The 20,302-nt window shown below is 35.8% G+C and overlaps 1 protein-coding gene across 1 annotated transcript in view; it reads right to left on the bottom strand.

Moving 5' to 3' along the window:
* The window catches only part of ADAMTS19 (ADAM metallopeptidase with thrombospondin type 1 motif 19), a 273,564-nt gene that overhangs the window by 98,324 nt on the left and 154,938 nt on the right, over window positions 1-20,302 (bottom strand). Inside the window, exons 9-10 of the mRNA XM_047731597.1 lie at window positions 14,907-15,047; window positions 13,315-13,465 (exon numbers count right to left, since the gene is read on the bottom strand). Of these exons, the coding sequence (XP_047587553.1) occupies window positions 13,315-13,465; window positions 14,907-15,047 (292 nt within the window). The remainder of the gene's footprint in view (window positions 1-13,314; window positions 13,466-14,906; window positions 15,048-20,302) is intronic.

Genomic DNA, 20,302 nt, shown 5'->3' with positions numbered 1-20,302 from the left:
TATTTTCAGACCACAATGCTTTGAAGCTAGAACTCAATCACAAGAGGAAAGTTGGAAAGAACTCAGATCCATGGAGGCTAAAGGGCATCCTACTAAAGAATGAATGGGTCAACCAGAAAATTAAAGAAGAATTTAAAAATTCATGGAAACAAATGAACATGAAAACACATCTGTTTAAAATCTGTGGGACACAGCAAAGGTGGTCCTGAGAGCAAAGTATATAGTGATACAAGCCTTTCTTAAGAAACAAGAAAGATCTCAAATACACAACCTAACCCACATCAAAAGGAGCTGGAGAAAGAACAGCAAAGAAAGCATAAACCCAGCCCGAGAAGAGAAATAATAAAGATCAGAGCAGAAATCAATGAAATAGAAATTGAAAGAATAGGAGAACAAATCCAGGAAACTAGGAGCTGGTTATTTGAAAGAACTAATAAAACTGATAAACCCCTGGCCAGAAGTATCAAGAAGAAAAGAGAAAGGACCCAAATAAATAAAATCATGAATGAAAGAGAAGAGATCACAACCAACACCAAAAAAATACAAACAATTATAAGAACATATTATGAGCAACTATATGCATGCAAATTTGACAATCTGGAAGAAATGGATGCATTCCTAGAGACATATAAACTACTAAAACTGAACCAGGAAGAAATAAAAAACCTGAACAGACCCATAATGAGTAAGGAGATAGAAGTAGTCATCAAAAATATACCAACAAACAAGAGCCCAGGGCCAGACGGCTTCCCAGGAGAGTTTTACCAAACATTTAAAAAAGAATTAATACCTAGTCTCCTGAAACTGTTCCAAAAAATAGAAATGGAAGGAAAACTTCCAAACTCATTTTATGAAGCCACTATGACCTTGATCTCAAAATCAGACAAAGAACCCACCAAAAAGGAGAATTACAGATCAATATCCTTCACGAACACAGATGCAAAAATTCTCAAACCAAAATACTAGCCAATAGGATCCAAGAGTACATTAAAAGGATTATTCACCAAGACCAAGTGGGATTTATTCCTGGGCTGCAAGGTTGGTTCAATATCCACAAATAAATCAACGTGATACAATACATTAATAAAAGAAAGAACAAGAACCATATGATACTCTTAACAGATGCTGAAAAAGCATTTGACAAAGTACAGCATCTCTTCTTGATCAAAACTCTTCAAAGGGTTAAGGATAGAGGGCACGTACCTCAATATTATCAAAGCCATCTTTGAAAAACCCACAGTGAATATCATTCTCAATGGGGAAAAACTGAGAGCTTTTCCGCTAAGGTCAGGAACATGGCAGGGATGTCTACTATCACCACTGCTATTCAACATAGAACTAGAAGTCCTAGCCTCAGCAATCAGACAACAATAAGAAATAAAATGTATATGAATAGGCAAAAAAGAAATCAAACTCTCACTCTTTGCAGATGATATGATACTTTATGTGGAAAACCCAAAAGACTCCACTACAAAACTGCTAGAACTCATACAGGAATTCAGTAAAGTGTCAGGATATAAAATCAATGCAAAGAAATCAGTTGCATTTCTATACACCAACAGTGAGAGAGAGAAAAGAGAAATTAAGGAGTCTATCCCAGTCACAATTGCACCCAAAACCATAAGACACCTGGGAATAAACCTAACCAAAGAGGCCAAGAATCTGCACTCAGTAAACTATAAAGTACTCATGAAAGAATTTGAGGAAGACAAAAAGAAATGGAAAAAAGGTTCCATGCTCATGGATTGGAGGAACAAATATTGAGACAAATAACAAATATTAAGAAATGGAAGAAATAATCCTAAAATTTCTGTGGAACCAGAAAAGACCCCAAATAGCCAGAGGAATGTTGAAAAGGAAAACCAAAGTTGGTGGCATCACAATTCTAGACTTTAAGCTCTATTACAAAGCTGTCATCACCAAGACAGGATGGTACTGGCACAAAAGCAGACACATAGATCAATGGAACAGAATAAAGAACCCAGAAATAGACCCTCAACTCTATGGTCAACTAATCTTCGACAACACAGGAAAGTGTGTCCAGTGGAAAAAAGACAGTCTCTTCAACAAATGATGTTAGGAAAATTGGACAGCCACATACAGAAGGAAACCGAACCATTTCCTTATACCACAAACAAAAATAGACTCAAAATGGATGAAAGACATCAATGTAAGACAGGAATCCATCAAATTCCTTGAGGAGAACATAGGCAGCAACCTTTTTGACCTCACCTGCAACAACTTCTTCCTAGAAACATCACCAAAGGCAAGGGAAGCAAGGGCAAAAATCAACTATTGGAACTTCACCAAGATCAAAAGCTTTTGCACAACAAAGGAAACAGTCAACAAAACCAAAAGACAACTGACAGAATGGGCGAAGATATTTGCAAATGACATATCAGATAAAGGGCTAGTGTCCAAAATCTATAAAGAACTTATCAAACTCAACACCCAAAGAACAAATAATCCGATCCAGAAATGGGCAGAAGACATGAACAGACATTTCTGCAAAGAAGACATCCAGATGGCCAACAGACACATGAAAAAGTGCTCAACATCACTCACCATCAGGGAAATACAAATCAAAACCACAGTGAGATATCAACTCACACCAGTCAGGATGGCTAAAATTAACAAGTCAGGAATCAATAGATGTTGGCAAGGATGAGAAAGGGGAACTCTCCTACACTGTTGGTGGGAATGCAAGCTGGTACAGCCACTCTGGAAAATAACATGGAAGTTCCTCAAAAAGTTGAAACTACAGCCACCCTATGACCCAGCAATCACACTACTGGGTATTTACCCTAAGGATACAAATGTAGTGATTCGAAGGGGCATGTGTACCTGAATGTTTATAGCAGCAATGTCCACAGCAGCCAAACTATGGAAAGAACCTAGATGTTCATCAACAGATGAATGGATTAAGAAAATGTGGTGTATATGTATATATACATACATGGAATACTATGCAGCCATCAAAAAACCATGAAATCTTGCCATTTGCAATGACATGGATGCGACTAGAGGTTATTATGCTAAGCAAAATAAGTCAATCAGAGAAAGACAATTATCCTATGATCTCTCTGATATGAGGAATTTGAGAGGCAGGACAGGGGGTGGTGGGGATAGGGAAGTAAAAAAAAATGAAACAGGATGGATCTGAGGAGGGAGACAAACCATAAGAGACTCTTAATCTCAGGAAACAAACTGAGGGTTGCTGGGGGTAGGGGAATACAGTGGATGGGTTATGGACATTGGGGAGGGTATGTGTTATGGTGAATGCTGTGAATTGTGTAAGACTGTTGATTCATAGACCTGTAGCAAATAATACATTATATGTTAATTTTTTAAAAAGCATATAATAGGAATGTGGATTTTTACTCAAGTAGGATTTTTAAAATGTTTACATGAAAATACCATATATTTTAAATGAAATAATTTAAGTGGAACATTAATTGTCCATATATAAAAATCATAAATTTTATCTTCAAAGATAACCTATATTCATATCTTTCTTTACAGTAAATAGTTACATTAAGATGTTCTGAAATTTATGTCAAAATACAAAAGTCCCGGGACTGGAAGAGATTATGCTGAGTGAAATAAGTCAAGCAGAGAGAGTCAATTATCATACGGTTTCACTTATTTGTGGAGCATAACAAATAGCATGGAGGACAAGGGGAGATGGAGAGGAGAAGGGAGTTGAGGGAAATTGGAAGGGGAGGTGAACCATGAGAGACTATGGACTCTGAAAAACGATCTGAGAATTTTGAAGGGGTGGGGGGTGGGAGGTTGGGGGCACCAGGTGGTGGGTATTGTAGAGGGCACGGATTGCATGGAGCACTGGGTGTGGTGCAAAAATAATGAATATTGTTATGCTGAAAAAATAAAAAAATTAAAAAAAAAATACAAAAGTCCCAGGGCACTGGGTGGCTCAGTTAAGTGGCTGCCTTTAGCTCATATCATGATACCAGGGTCCTGGGATCCAGCCCCACACTGGGCTCCCTGATTAGCGAGGAGTCTGCTTCTCCTTCTCCATCTCCCCCCTCGCTCCTGCTCTCACTCACTATCTCTGTCTGTCTGTCTGTCTGTCTCTCTAATATATAAAATCTTTAAAAAATTTTTTTAAATTAAAAAAATTTAAAAAAAACTTAAGTGCACCCATATGGAAGTAACAATTAAATCTTTTACATGTAACTCCTTGTTCTACCACTTGTATTATCTTCCAAAATACAATTTCAATAACTTAACATTTGGTAGTAAATGTAATTCAGCATGGAATAATATTATTAAAAACATGATTTTCCATTACAGAACATCATAGTACTTTCAAGGATAGAAGAGAAGAAAAAGGGGGAGAAGGGTATTTTAAAACACAGAAAACAAGACTCTAAAGGAATAATAAAAAGCAGAAATCTAGTTCTTTGTAAAGAATAAAATTGAAAATTAAGAAAAAAAAAAAAAGAGGGGCACCTGGGTGGCTCAGTGGGTTAAAGCCTCTGCCTTCGGGTCAGGTCATGATCTCAGGGTCCTGGGATCGGGCCCCGCATCAGGCTCTCTCCTCGGCAGGGAGCCTGCTTCCCCCCCTTCTCTCTGCCTGCCTTTCTGCATACTTGTGGTCTCTGTCCGTCAAATAAATAATAAAATAAAATCTTAAAAAAAAAAAAGAAAGAAAAAAGAGAAGACAAAAAAAAATACCCACAAAAAACAAACAAACAAACCCACAACCCTTACTATTAGAATTAAATGAAGGTATAACTACAGATAATGTTAGGTTTCTACAAATAATATGATATAAACAGTTTTATGCCAATAAACTTGACAACTTATGACAACTTACATGAAATGAAAAGATATTTTAAAACTTCCTAAAAACTTACAAAAATCGACTCAAGAAGAAAAAGAGAAGCAGAGGTATTCTGTAAAAATAAAATAGTTAAAAGTGATTGTTAAATATCTTCCCACAAAGTATACAGCTGGTCCAAAATCTAACAATCTTTCAAAAATTTAGTTTCTCATTTTATGTAAGTTCTCTAGAGAAGAGAAAAAGAAGGAACACTTTTAAATACCCTTAGATACCCACACTAGACAGGGATTTCAAAAGATAATGAAAATAGTAATCTACCTAATTTATTAATCTAGACTTAAATACGCTAAGCAAGCTTTAACAGGCTGAATCCAGCAATGCATAAAAAAACGCAATGCCATGACCAAGTTGGGTTTTCCTTCAGAATGCAAGGTTACTGTAATATCAGAGATTTGATTAATGTAATCAAGTACATTGATAACTTTAAAATCTATGATTTCTGTACTTATGGTGCAAAGCTTAAAATGTAATTCAATATCTATTCTTTAAAAAAAGATCTTAGCACACCAGCCTTTGAAAAAAATGTCTTCACAATTACTGGACACCTATGAAACTCTACAACAAACAGTGTAAAAAAAAGTGAAATGTTGAAAAGTTTTCTTTTAAAATTCAGAAAATGGCAAAGATAGTATCTTGGCACCCACATCAGGAAATGAGTACATGGTGTATTCAAACTGGCAAGAGGAAAAAAAATAACTGTCAATATAAACTCCTGAACTCAGCTAAAATTTTATTCAAGACTGACAGTTAAATAAAAAGTCTTTCAAGGAAACAAAAATGGAGTATTTACCACCAACTGATCTGCTCAAAAGGAACTTCTAAATGATGTATTTCAAGAAGGAATATGATCTCATAGGAAAGGACTGAAAAACGACGGTGAGCGAAGAGACTGATAAAAATGAGGATAAAATCCAAATAAATGTTGAATATGGAAAACAACAGTAATTGGATTTTAGCCAATGCTATAAAACTTCCTCAAAGTGGGAAAAGAAATACTAAAAATGCAGCTCATTTACATCTCAAAAGCTTTATCCTTCTACAGAGAAATTTTGGCCCCTGGCAGTCAAATAAGCTTGATGTTTTCTCTTTTCCCTCCTCTACTCCAAAGATCCTTAGTGGCAGAAGTAGCATGAGTAGTCTGAGTAGCAGACATGGGGGAAAACACAACCCAAGCTGAGCCAACCAATGAGGTGACAAACTGCAAAGGACTCCTGAACAGAACACACCAGCAAGTGTGAAAGAAAGTCAAGGAGTGTGAAAAAATGTAGAAAAAGGAAGACTGTCAGGACGTAGTTAATGAAGCCCCAAAGAAAAGAAAAAGAATGTAAATAAAAAGGAACTCTTTGAAATATTAAAAAAAAAAAAATCCAGAAATCCCTAGTATGAAAGAGATAAAAAAATAAAAAGATTCTCCTTCTGCAAGGAGAATCTTGCCCATCCCCACAGATGGACCACCCTGTAAATTACAACCATCAGCTGTGGGGAGAATACAAAAAGCCACCTCATACTCGTTCTGGAGAATGAACAGTGGTAAGGGAACTTTTTAGGGGAGTCAAAGGGATTGAACAAACTGCGTTAAATACCTTTGCATTGTTGACCTGACTGTGGGCTGTGCTTATGGCTTGGCATTAAATGGCTAGAGCAACAGTGAGAAAGAGGCCATCTTTTTAGATTTGTAAAGACAGAAGCTGCTGTGGTGAAAGCTGTCAAAAACTCACAGGCCAGTCTGGACCCATACATCTGGAAAACACCCTCTCTGTAGGACAGATAAGGAAAAAGTGGACTGAAGATATGAGCTCTTATCCACAGTAGGGAAGACAGAGTTTCCAGTTTGAATCTAATGGTTAATATTCTGGGGAGGTGGATGGAGTGGGGGAGAGGAGATACTCTTTAGAGGAATACAACAGAATCCAGAGTACCCGCAATAATGATCAGCAAACTCATAATGTAAAGTGCCGAAGAATACATGTTTTAGGCTTGTGACCACATGGTCTCCGTTGCAAGTACTCAACACCATCACTGTAGCTTGAAGGTGTTCAGAGAGGACATAGGAACAAATGAAGGTGACTGTGTTCTAGTAAAACTTTATTTGCAAAAACAAGGAGCCAGCTCCCAGTCCACAGTTTGTGAGAAATTAATGTATTAATATGTAATGGGTTAATGTACTCATATTGCAGAATAAAACATGTCCACACAAACGTTCATTTACAAATGATCAAAGTAGCCTTAATCATAATAGCTAACATCCCAGATGTCTACTAAGAGATGAGTTAATAAAGAAAATATAAGTTTAAATAAGAAAATAGTTAAATAAGTTAAATAAGAAATAGTTAATAAGTTAATAAGAAATAGTTAAATAAGAAATAAAAAATAGTTAAATAAGTTTAATAAGAAAAAATAAGTTATCTACCAGTGTAATACTCATACCATGAGAGGTAAAACTAATTCTTGATACACATAAAAGTGTATAAAGAATGTATGATTTTTGGATAGAGAGGGAAGTATCATTTCTCTATAAGAAAGTGGTAAAGAAGAAAAAAAGGAAAAATAGAATATAAATATGAAACACACAAAACAGATAAATCCCAGATAAAACTAATTTAAATAAATGCAAAAATCAAAAATGTTAAATTAGATGGTGAAAATACAGAAGAACCCCATAAAACTATTACCTTGGTTTAAACAGAAAAATAGAAAATCTAGCTACTGCTTTACTCTAATAGACATTTCTAGATCTAGATCCATATACATAGTTATATTTATATCTGGAAAGGTTGAAGATATAGGTATGGAAAATAATAGCCAGCATAGAAGTTTTTACACTAGACAAAACAGATTTTAAGGCACAAGTCATAAAAAGATGGAAAAGGAAAAAACAGATCAAGCAAATGAAAAACTGTGTGTATATACTTAGTAATAAAAAATCAACATTACATAATATTTCTCTGCATGAATAAATTTTTAAAAATCCAAAATGTCTCTGGTGCTAAAGGAATATTTAAGCTAAAGGAAAGGGTAGGTACCATAAAAGAATTTAATCCCAAAGTTGGGAAGAATGTGTATAAGATGAAAAAACAAGGAAAAAAACAAATAAAAAAATATAAACAACACAACCTTCATGGGAGAATTTGATGGATTTGTCCACCTCAAAATTAAGAGACAAAGGACAAAGTATAAAAAGTTAGCACACACACAACAAATACACCGTTGCTAAGCCATAACGAATTTTCACCTAGAACATAGAAAGAACTGCAAATCAGCACAAAAAGAGCCAGAAAACTGAGAAATGGGTGAAAATGTAAATAGGCAATTTACAAAGATGAAAACTTAAAAAAATTAAAGCCCATGTCAATAAAAGTCACAGGTTAAATGAGTTCTAGGAAAAGAAGCAGCTGGATTATGCAGTCAAGTAAGTGGCCATGAAACTCATGCCTCCCAGACGAGTCAGGGCTAAAACTCCAAGGATAAGATGAAGCATTGATTAGAATACAGCACATTCAGAATCATTTCCTTCAAGTTCTAGCCCACCATAGTTTTACTGATCTTATAGGAAGGAAGGACTTAAAACAACAACTTCTCAATCTTGACAACATGTTTTATCAGTGATGCTTTCTTAGTTGCCCTAACAATTACTAGGCATTGAGGGTTACTTGATGTCACATCTTTTAAGGTCCAAATTCTTGTTGCCTCTGGAACAAATTCTTGTTGCCTCCAAATCGGAGGATCAGATTTCTAGAATTCTTCATAAGCTACTTCATTTCAATGCCAGCCTCTTCACTGAATCGAATGAGACGTTTTAGTAGTCCATTGTCTTTGATATACCAATTCAATATAAGAAAAATGTGAAACTGGAACTTCCCTCGTTACTTTTTTAAGTCACCATATGATTTGATCAAAGTAGGAAGTTTTCTATATGATATAATATACATTCAATTCACTATGTGCCTACCTCAAAACCAAAGGCAGAGCCTTAGGTCTCCTGGAGGTCTTCAGATTTTTAGCACACTTCCTTCTCACAAAAAAAAAAAAAAAAAAAAAAAAAAAAGCAACTCTCATGTAGTCACTCTTACTGTTTTAGGGAAACACCCATACCTCTGAATTCTGAGCCGGGGTAAGTAAGTTCAGGAAGCTACTCTAATGACTTGGTGCTTTTTCGAGCTGGCTCAGCCACAAGATGCTAGATGGCCTAGAAGTACCAATTGCTTAAGAATCAGGAACCAGCCATCAAGAAGTTAGCACATTAAGTCAGAAGACTGAGATATTATTACTGGAGGTTGACTAGTTTCACAAGTCTTTAAACATTGTTTTTTTATCTCAACAGATACCTATTCCTTTAAACACTGTGCAGACATTAAGTTATGATCCTAAGGGTAAATTTACATCATTAATTAGATCAGCATATACGTTATGTTGGAGTTTCTAGCACTTGTGTATAACTATCTGTTTATACATATGGAAAACCATACTTCTTAGTTAATTCAAATACTATGGACCAAGTACCATTTTCTCTAAGATTCTACCTGAGACAAACATTTTAATGAGTTGCGATGAATCCTCACTTCATGCAGCCTGATACTTACTTATAATTGATGGGAAATAGGATGATCATAGGATGCCTGATTAACTCACATACAAGATGTGAAACATAAACCATCTGTCCTTATAGGCTGGTTTTTGTGTAATCACTGAGTTAATACTGAATAACACTGAGGTTATCTTCATGCTATCTTGATGTACGATATATCCAAGACTGACTATGGGTGAAAATTTAGAATCTTTTTTTCCATCATTCAGTTGATTCACTTCTTCATTTAACAAATATTTATTGAGCACTCTTTCAGGTGCCAGAGGGACAGTAATAAAAAGGACTGATAGATAATTTCTTCATTGTTACCAAGCCTGTCTTCTAAGAGACTTGTTTTGTTTGTAAACGTTGAATGACTAACTAGTAGATATGGTGACTCCATTGTATCCAAGTGTGTGGCTTAACCAGGAGAACTCTCCAAAGTCTACACTTCACAACTATTTCCCTCATACTTTTAAGTTATACCCCCTGACACTTGTAGGTTCAGGGATTTCAAGATAGTTCCAACTCACAGAGTACTAAATCTTGTGGGAAAAGCAAGTCAATTACATATTATCAGACTTCCTTTTACTCCCGCTTTCTTCTGCTTTTTCATTCCCACTTTGAAAATGTCCCAACTGAGCCTTCATGATCTTGTTTTCTTTTGGTCCTATTCCCACCAACCAATGTCTTCAGAATTTTCTTTGTTGGTTTTTCCATATGTTCCTCATCTCCAAATACAGTAGTCAACAACTTCCTCTGTCTCTCCTTTGTCGTTTTTATCTAACTCCTTAACTAGCAGCTCTAACTGGATGTTTAATGAGCATCTTAAACTTGAAACATGACTGAAATTTCATTCCAGGGCATTCTGTTTTCTCTTTCCATATTCCTCCTGCTAAATATTCCTCTTTCCACATTCCTCCTGCATGATAAATGCATGGCCTGCTCTCTCACTGCCTTCAGATATCAAAATAAATGTCACCTTCTCCAGGAGGCCTTCCTAGATCACCCTATAGAAAAATAACATCATCCCCACCCTCCCAATCCCTGGTTTGACTCTCTATCTCTCTTATCTGGGTTTGCACCTTTCCAAAATACTTATTACCAACTGATGTGTTATAAATGTATTTGTTAAAATGTATGTATCAATGTTTTTGCCTGTTTTTTTGCAAAAAAAAAAAAAATGTAAGTTCCATGAAAGGTGGGGTCTTTGTTTCCTGCTCTATTACTAGTGTACAGAACTGTGCTTGAAAAGTAGTTAGAACTCAATAAATATCTATAAATCAGTGACTGCATTTGTCTTCAATAGCTCTATTGGTTTAGTTACTACATTCTGTACTCTGCACAAATTTGGAATTAAACTCATGATTTTCAAGAGTTGTATCAGAAAATGATTGTGGAATTAGAGAAGTCCATTCTCTTAGCTCTAAGACTGAGAAAGATAATATAGTCCAATTTCTTATTCTGCAGAGTGTGTCTTAAAGAGAAAAAGGTTTTGACTAAAGTTACACAACGAATAAAAGGCAGAAACATTATTAAAGACTGGGTTCACGCCACTCCAACCAGCATTCTTCAATCAAACCATGACCCAGGGGTGTTGTTTTCCCACAGCAGTCCTATTCTTTCTGGTATTGTTTTAAGAATAATTTTTAATAAATATTATACACAGAAATAAAGAAAAAACTGATTTTATCAATAAAAATGTCACACACATAAAGCCTGAAGGTAAAAAAAGACTATATCTAAATACCCAAAACTTAATTTTATTTACAAAATATCTAGTTTAAAACATAGCAACATCCTAGGACATTGAGAAATATAGATGTAAAATCCTGTAATAAACACATTTTCAGAGATGGAAGAAACTCCATGCAGGTAGGTTAGTGAGAAATAACATACAGTAGAGTAAAATAACTTAGAAAAATAAAATAAATCAATTAAGATATTTAATCCTGATGATGCAGGTGCTATAGCAGAAGAAACAAATTCAGTTAAAACACAGGATATGATTGATTGATTGATTGATTGATTGATTGATTTTTGGAGAGAGATAGAGAAAGAGCAAGAATACATGTGATGGGGTGAGGGCAAAGAAGGGCAGAAGGAGAGGGAGAGAGACAATCTTAAGGAGGCTCCATGCTCAGTGCTGAACCCAAGGTAGAGCTTAAGATATCATGACCCTGAAATCATGACCTAAGCTGAAATCAAGAGTCCCACACTTAACCGACTGTGCCACCCAGGTGTTGTGTGATCTGATCTATGATTTTAACCTTTAAAGAAGTTTGAGTTCCGTAAGATGTACAGATGTACAGAGCCAAGCTGCCTACTGTTGAATCATCACACCTGATGCTAAGTTCCAAGGGCCCCATAGGTCTGCCACCAGATAAACCCTTGGGAACCAGGTCACACACATACACTAGCAATCCTTTTTTTTTTTTTTTTTAAAGGATTATACATCTATGTGTGTGACAAAGAGGGGAAGGGCAGAGAGAGAATCTCAAGCAGAGAGAGAGAGAGGGAGGAGGAGCAGAGAGAGACAATCTCCAGCAGACTCCATGCTTAGCATGGATCCTGATGCGGGGCTTGATCTCACAACCTCAGATCAGGACCTGAGCCGAAAGCAAGATCGGCCGCCTAACTGACTGAGCCACCCAGACACCCTGCCAACAGTTCCTTTTGGAGTCCACTATTGCTAGATGGATTCTGTAGTCTACACTTCCTTCGACATGTCACATTTAACCCAGCTCTAACTCCTCCATACATTCACTTATTTTAGTCTTAAGTCACTCACTGAGTGCCCGCCATGTGCCAGACACTGGGCTAGATGCTGGAGAAATTGCTCTCTGCCCTCCTGGAGCTTACCCACTGGTGTGGGAAATGGATAAGAAGAAAATAACAAGTGAACAACTCCTTGGATAAAAACTACAAAGAAGAGAGAGCATCAAATATTTCATATGCTGCATGCTTTTTTTTTTTTTAACTTATAAAGGATTTTAACTATGCTGCTAGTACTCCAAAACAGCATTCTCTTCAACAAAGCCAAAGTCCTTTGAGGCAATCACAGAAACTTAGGTAGAATGAAATACAGCTACCAACTTACTCTAAGCATGACTATCAGTATATTCCTGCAATACAAAGTGTGTGTGTGTGTGTGTGTGTGTGTGTGTTGAGAAAAGGTGGGAATAGATGGGCGGTTAGGGGATGGGCAGCCAAAAGAAAGAAGGGAAAGGAAGAAGAGCTAAAATTCTTACATCAGTCAAGAAGGTCATTTTGCTCAATCTTTCAGACTTCATATTTTCTATACTGCTACCACTGGGCTCTGTGAGTAATGAGTGACCATTTGAATATTAATATATAGCTTAACAGCATGTATCTTACCCCACATATTTACCCCTTTCCTATAGTTTAGCTATTTAAAAATGTACTCTCTAGTTTTTGTCCTGGTAGAACATATTTTTAACATTTTATTTCCAGGGTTAAAAGATAAAAGTTTTCCTCTGCAATTACATGTTCATGTATCATTTTTGGTATATTTTTATCTGGTTCCCTAGCATGTAAGAAAGGAAGAGCTTTAAAATTGAAGCACTGAACTGGCACAGTAGAAATATTTCCCCGGCTTCAGTGCCATTTTTAAAATTGAAATTTTTGGGTCATTCCTTCCTGACTTAGATTAAATGTCCACACCTTATTTCTATCACTTCCAAAGTGCCAGGGGAAAAATTGCAGTCATCTTTTCTTAGAAAATCTCTCTTTTCAAGATTGGTGTGCTCTCCAAATAGCCACAAACTCTGAAATAAAGTCATCTTTCCCACTTCCAGACAATGCTTCTAAACAATGAATGTGAACATACACTTAAACAATCACATCTGGACACAACCCTTACCTGCATCTCTTGACAAAAGGAAGCCAATGGCCCAAAGAGAATCTGACATTGCTCGTCAGCAGTGTATGTCATCCCTGGCAACTTGGAGGGAACCATCACGGAATTGACACTCTGGGGGTTTGTCTGCAGCAAGCAGTTACTGGCCTTTGACCTGGCAATACGCACATATGTGTAAAATTTTGAATTTCATGTAAAAACTTTTTATAATTAGCATAGCAACAGGAAACAATTTTATAATGTTAAAAATATGTTCTTACTTTGATTTATAAGTTCTACTGAATATTCATAGAAAGCATCCCCATATGAGAATCATTTATGTACAACTATGTAAGATAATTCTAATAATAATAATAATAATAGTCAAGTTAACAGAATGTTTTGGATTATAAAGTTCTTTCATAGGGATTAATTCAGCTAATCTATATAACATGGTAAAGTGGTTATTACTATACATACTTATAAGATGAGGAAACTCAGACTTGGAGAGTAACTTACTCAAAAATAATGCATAAAGGTAAGAAATCAATTATATTTGGGGACTAAGAGAATATATGGAAGGCTCTGTCAAGTGAGTATTAGCTATAGATATTTCAGCACTTGACATTGTAATACAACTTCCATTTACGAGGTGACATTTAATTTTATCATGCATCTGATTCTTGTGAAGGCCACCATACAAAATCACTTATGTTCCTTAGGAACTACTCAAGGGTTACTGTTGCAGTGAGGTGGTGAGTTCACATACTACACGTTCTGTATACTGTTCTCTACACCATCACAGAATGTCCAGCATATAGCTAACACCAGAGTTATGGTAAGGCAGAAAACATATTTTGGTGGATTTTAATATTCATTGAACAGAAAAAATAGGCTTGCCAACTGAAATGGTATGGACACCTGAATAAGATTTATCTCTATAGTGAACTTGGCTAGCTAGGTGCCTCTCTCTCTATCTTCATGAGACTTGCAGATACTTGAAGCATCTCTCACTCACTAGCTACTTTGTATATCATGTACTGTTTCAGGGGCTCCTTTATTACCAAAGGGATAAGTAAATAACAGGGGCTTTAAAATGAAAACTAGAACAATAATAATATTTTTCATTTCTTTTTCCAACCAGAGAAAAACTGCTCCCACTGTTGAAAGTGGGGAAGAAGAAAATGAGGACTATTATAATGGTGACAACAATGTGTTAATGAAAAAAAATCAGTTTAGAAGTATCACAATGAAAGGGTGGAGCTTTTGTTAAAGAGGTTCTTTGTGATAACAGATGTGCTGAGTGATGAGCAATGAGAACATTTCCAATGGGAAATTTTGAAGAGGCAATTAAATACTGTGACAGATAATTTTCCAACCTTACAAATTGCCTTGCTCATTCTTTTATAAGAAAATGTGGAAACTAAGAAGCAGATGGGTTAAATAATATGTTCCAATTCACACTATGAGTCAGTGGAAGAGCCAGTGTTGGAACAGACTGCCTTGATTCCTAATCTGGTGTCCTCTCCACTCTACTGTGCCACCTTCCTTCATTGGTAGCAGAAGCAGGCACATGTAAACATTGACAATACAACAATGGTAAATGACCTTTGTACCTTAGAAATCTTTCCAAATCTTCCTTGCTACATCGGGACCATGAAACATCACCAAGATTTTGTCCTTTAATCCATTCACCAGACATGATATGAAGACCATCAGCACATGATGGGTGGTCATTGTCATGATTAATGCCCATGCTGATTCAGAATATAATTAAAATAAAAAAATTACATTAGATAAATATATTTTAACTTTTTATAATGGCAATAAAATAACAGATAAATACTTAAAATAATGGGAGATGAATTAGTTCTAAAGATCAAAAATAAAATTAGGTTGCAGATTGATTTTTTAAAAATTTTGTTATTTTGTTAAACGTAAATATTTTTATTTAGTAAAAAACATTTTCCCAGTCAATCTGGTAAATAACATGTTTAGTCACCTCTGTCAAAATGATCTGGAGAGAAAATTTTCAGAGAAGTATATATGAAACACAGAAACAGTTTAAGTTTCTAGTCAACCATACAAGATTCTTGTTTTTGCCCAGAGATCCTTTATTCATACCTTCTATCAAATCTGAAACCACATTAAAACTATTATTTTCCCCATCTGCTTCATTAGACAGTCTTCTTCCAATATAACACAAACTATCCCTGGGGAACTTTCCCATTCCTGGCCATCTTTATTTTTTTCTAGTGAATCTTGAATCTGTTGCTTTAAGTTGAAACTCTATTTAAAAATCTGACTTTTCTCCAAATGGTGTACTAGGAGAACATTAAATTCATTATGTGGAAAACTGCCATATTTTCTCTTTCAAACCTCTACTTCTGTATTCTCTTTTTCTTTCACTCTCTTCTTTGTGCCTTCACTTGCCACCCAGTCTGCCAAATCAAAAACCTTCAGGTGATTTATCCCTTCTCTCAGATCATCCCCCAGGCTATTTTATTTACTCTTGTGTGAGAGGGCAAGCCCTGCCAGTTCTACTTCCTAACATTTCTCTCATCTGTCACCTCCTTCCAATTCCTTTGTTACTATTAAAAAGGATTATAAAGTATTTAATCTCAACAATTATTACAGCATTATTAGGTTCCGTGCCTCTAAACTTTACCAACATTCTTTTTTTCCTACTCTGCCTCAGTGAAGTCTATTTAAAACACAATCCACTGCCATGCCTCAACTTCCCCATTACCTGTATGGCACCTCCCAGCTCTCTAACATGGTACAAAGTCTCTTTGTCTTGTTCCAAATCCTTTACTGCATTTTCTTTCTTTCTTTTTTTTTTTTAAAGATTTTATTTATTTATTTGACAGACAGAGATCACAAGTAGGCAGAGAGGCAGACAGAGAGAGAGGAGGAAGCAGGCTCCCTGCAGAGCACAGAGCCTGATGTGGGGCTCGATCCCAGGACACTGGGACCATGACCTGAGCCGAAGGCAGAGGCTTTAACCCACTGAGCCACCCAGGTGCCCCTTTTACTGCATTTTCTTTTCAGCAAATGATTTCTAGTGTCCCAAACAGTATATTCTGTTTTATTATTTTACAATTGTCATTTAGCATTTTCTGTGTCACACACCATACAAAGGGATTTATAAGTGTGAATTAAATGACTCTCTAAGGTAGGGACTGTTAAAACCCCATTTTTGCTGATGAGAAATAAATTTCCCCAGGTTCTACAGTGAGAGAGTGGAAAGTGGGGATGTCTGAAGCGAGATGGCTGGCTCTAGAATCATGGGACTGGCCGTGACACAGTTGGCATGGACAAATTCCATTCCCTCTCCTGCCCTGTCCAAAGTGCCTCTCCTTCAATGCCTTTGCCTGGATAAATTCTACTTGATCTTCAAGGATACTGTCAATCACCCTCATGAGGTTTTCTTTCACTGACTTCCATCTTATGTATGTGTGCTCTTTGTCCTACCATTGGATTCTGTGAACAACATTGTCAGAGCATTTTCTATGTTGCGTTATCCATTTTAACTTCTGGTTAATGCTACAACTACTTCAGGGCAAGAATTTGCTCATCTCTTTAAGATCCTGGCATACTGGAATGATACTCTATAAACTGACTTAGATGTTGAATCAAGTCACCATGTAGAACCACATCTATTGCAGGACAACGTTCATATAATCTCCCCTGAATTCTTATAATGAAGGTTAATAGTGAAGACACAGGAAGAGGAAAGATTCAGTTTTGCAAAAGCCAAGTTTGAAATAATGGCAGGATAGTCAAGGGTTCCCTTTTCTCATTCTGTATTATGTAGATAATAAAATAGTCTTTCATAATAAAAATAGCTCCATTATATTTTAAAATGCTAATAAAAGAATTATTATAAAAGCTGCCAAGGGACATCACAACTGGACTACCTATGTGTTCTCAAATCAAAATAAGAATTTTCATGACAATCAAATTGCTTTTTCATTGAGATAAATTAAAACTTTGAATCAAAATTATTATATTGATTTTGTTTTTTTAAAGAAGAAAATGATATGGCTAGAATAGTAATTAATTTCTGAGTTAAAAATAATGAATGAGGAAATCATGGTGTTTGCTAACTTCTGAAGACTCCCAAAATTCTGGTCTAAATAAAACTATAAATACATGACTAGATATCATTTTCCATTTTTTCATGTTAGAAAAATTCAGTTCTAGGTTGAACCATATTTTTCACTCCTATTCTAATTAATGTCTTTAAATATGGTCTGTATCAACACACATTAATATGATGACTGACAGATTAGGAAGCTAAATTTTTTCATACCTTGACGATAAAGAGGAAAAATAAGAGATGATGTGGAGTAGGTGTGGACCAGTTTAGTTACTGAGAGGCACAGTGAAAGATGTTGAAGTTGAAAGAGATGTAAATTCTGTATCTCCCATCCCCTTATTCATGGAACTTGAGACAAGCAAATAATAACAAAGAAATAAATGTGCCTCAGTTTCCTCACTTATGAAGTATACTTTCCTAACTGATTGTTAGGGAAATTACATGAGGATGATATAAAATGCCTGCACAATGCCTAGAATACAGTAGGAACCCATGATGATTCTTTTTATGGGGGCAAGAAATCAGAGAAATCTCATCATTCTTGTCAAAAAGCACAAAAAGGTAAACATAATGATGTGCAATTTGCGGTATTTGTGGAAGTTGCTTTGCAGAAAGTTGTAGACTTAAAGGAAAACCAAATAAAGAATAACAGCAAGAATTTGTTTTGCTCTGATGTTAAAATAAGAAAATGCAGAGGTGCATGGGTGGCTCAGTCGGTTAAGCATCTGCCTTCAGCTCAGGTCATGGTCCTGGGGGCCTGGGAACAAACCCTTCTCCCTCTCCTTCTGCCTGTCATTCTGCCTACTTGTACTGTGTGTGTGTGTGTGTGTGTGTGTGTGAAATAAATAAATAAAATCTTCCAAAAAAAAAAAAAAGAAAAAAAAAAAAGAAAAAAAAAGAAACTAAACGAGGCAGAATCTCACAAATTGAATAAAATGCCTTAATGCATTTCTAACAGTATGGCTCGGATGCAGTCCTTGCCAAGATCACCATGTCACCTCCACCAGGGAGGAATTCTGGCTGCAGCACACGTTGCTGGGTGACCCTGTTTTATCAACAGCCACTTGCCCCGTGGAACATGCTCAGCTCTTCCATCTGTGGTGGTACAGTCTTTCAAACCGTACACAAAAACTATTACTTCTGAAAGGCAACTGGTCTTTTTCAGAAACAATAAAACTTCTTAAATAATATGTCCATTTGAGAGAAGGAGAGGTTTTGTTTCCAAGACTTAGCAATTTGGACATTTTCCCAAAGTAGTATAGCGTGATTTTCCAAATTGGAAAGATGACAACTTCTCATCCAGATGATCATTTTCCTTTTGGGATCCTGATTCTCATGTAAGCAATTAGCTCTAGCCATGGAGAGATGTGATGATTCAAACATTGTTTACCATTAGTTCAATTTTCCTAAAGCTATTTAACTTGTAACAGAGAAGATTATCATTAAACTGGGATGGGCATTTTTTTTTTTTTTAACCACACATCTGGAACTATCCGGAAACACTGCTTAGTTCCGATTCTACAGATTTGAAATAAAATAAACTGTGAACTTTTATCTGCACCAGTCACTGTATTAATCATTTATGATGATGATATCACTTAATCCTCACAATATCCCCATTGGGTTTCTATTATCATGACTTCTATTCTCTACATGAAGAATGTGCAGAGATTAATGGTGGAGTTGGGACTCAGAGCCAGGCAGTCTGATGGTCAAGCAGAGAGATCTCTAGACAACCAAACTATAGTGGATCAAAACTCTCCATTTATGCATACGATTTTTTTTTGTTTCCTGAATAATTTTAAATGTCTACTCTCTGTTAGCAAAAATACACCTCCACATATATAGTTCTAAAACCAAGTTGCATGCATTGTATGGAAAACATTCTAAAAGTAAGACATTAGCAACACCTCTCCTTGTACTGTGCAACTGAGCTACATTTTAATAATCTCAGTTTAAATTCATTTTGACAAAGAGCCTTGGGCAAATAAACTCTCCACTAACATTGTACATGGTTGTCAAGTCAACTGAAAAAATATTTTTATCTTATAAAACTTCTCAACTTGTTTAAAAGTCACTGCCAGGAAGTTTTGTGATATCCTGCGGAAAGCTGGAGAAACATTTGGATTTTGAAGATGGTCCCTTTTGATGTTTAAAGAGTTAGAAAGGAGAACATTTATGAACTCACTCACATATTTTACATAATTCAGAAAGGATCAGATTTGCAAACAGTAGTTCTTTAGAAGAGTAAACTTTTTTGTGTTAAATATATTAAATAATTTGTCATGAGGTATTATTTCACACTAAAAGTCCATATATCATATGGAAAATTTTATTTTAAAAAAAGAAACAAACTGTCACAATGTCTAAGTGGAACTGTATTCTATTTCCAAGAAATGACAATTTCATACAATTCTGTGGCTGCGTCTGGTGTAAGTTCACTGCTTATGGGAAAAAAAATCCAAATAAGTTTATTACTTTTTAGATTTTAAATAATTTTAATCATCTAAATTTCATTCTTCATTAAACAATTAAATATGTACCACTGTTGGAAGTCAAAAGTCAAAGCAAAGCAAGTCGGCAACAGTTAAAACAAAAAAAATAAAAAAATAAAAAAAAAAGGAGAGATACCAAAAGAGGGATTCCTTTTGATTTTACTGTACATTCTAAGCCAGGTTTATCTAGGAACTGGACAAATACTTGTTGAAAATGTGCTGTATGCCGGGTCCTATACCAAGTTGGGTTCATAAAAATTAGTATTAAAGATCCAGTTCCTACCCTCAAGGAACTGGATCTATTGGGGTTAGGACACAATATCCTTTGCTCTTAGGAAGTGAACACATGCCTGGATCCTGTTAGTTCTGTATTCCTTAAAGCTCTCCCACCTATCCCACCCTTTCCATGACTAAT

The sequence above is a fragment of the Lutra lutra genome, chromosome 5 (genome assembly GCF_902655055.1).
Source record: "Lutra lutra chromosome 5, mLutLut1.2, whole genome shotgun sequence".
In the NCBI taxonomy this organism is placed as follows: domain Eukaryota; kingdom Metazoa; phylum Chordata; class Mammalia; order Carnivora; family Mustelidae; genus Lutra; species Lutra lutra.
This window is presented reverse-complemented; position numbering and strand designations above follow the sequence as displayed.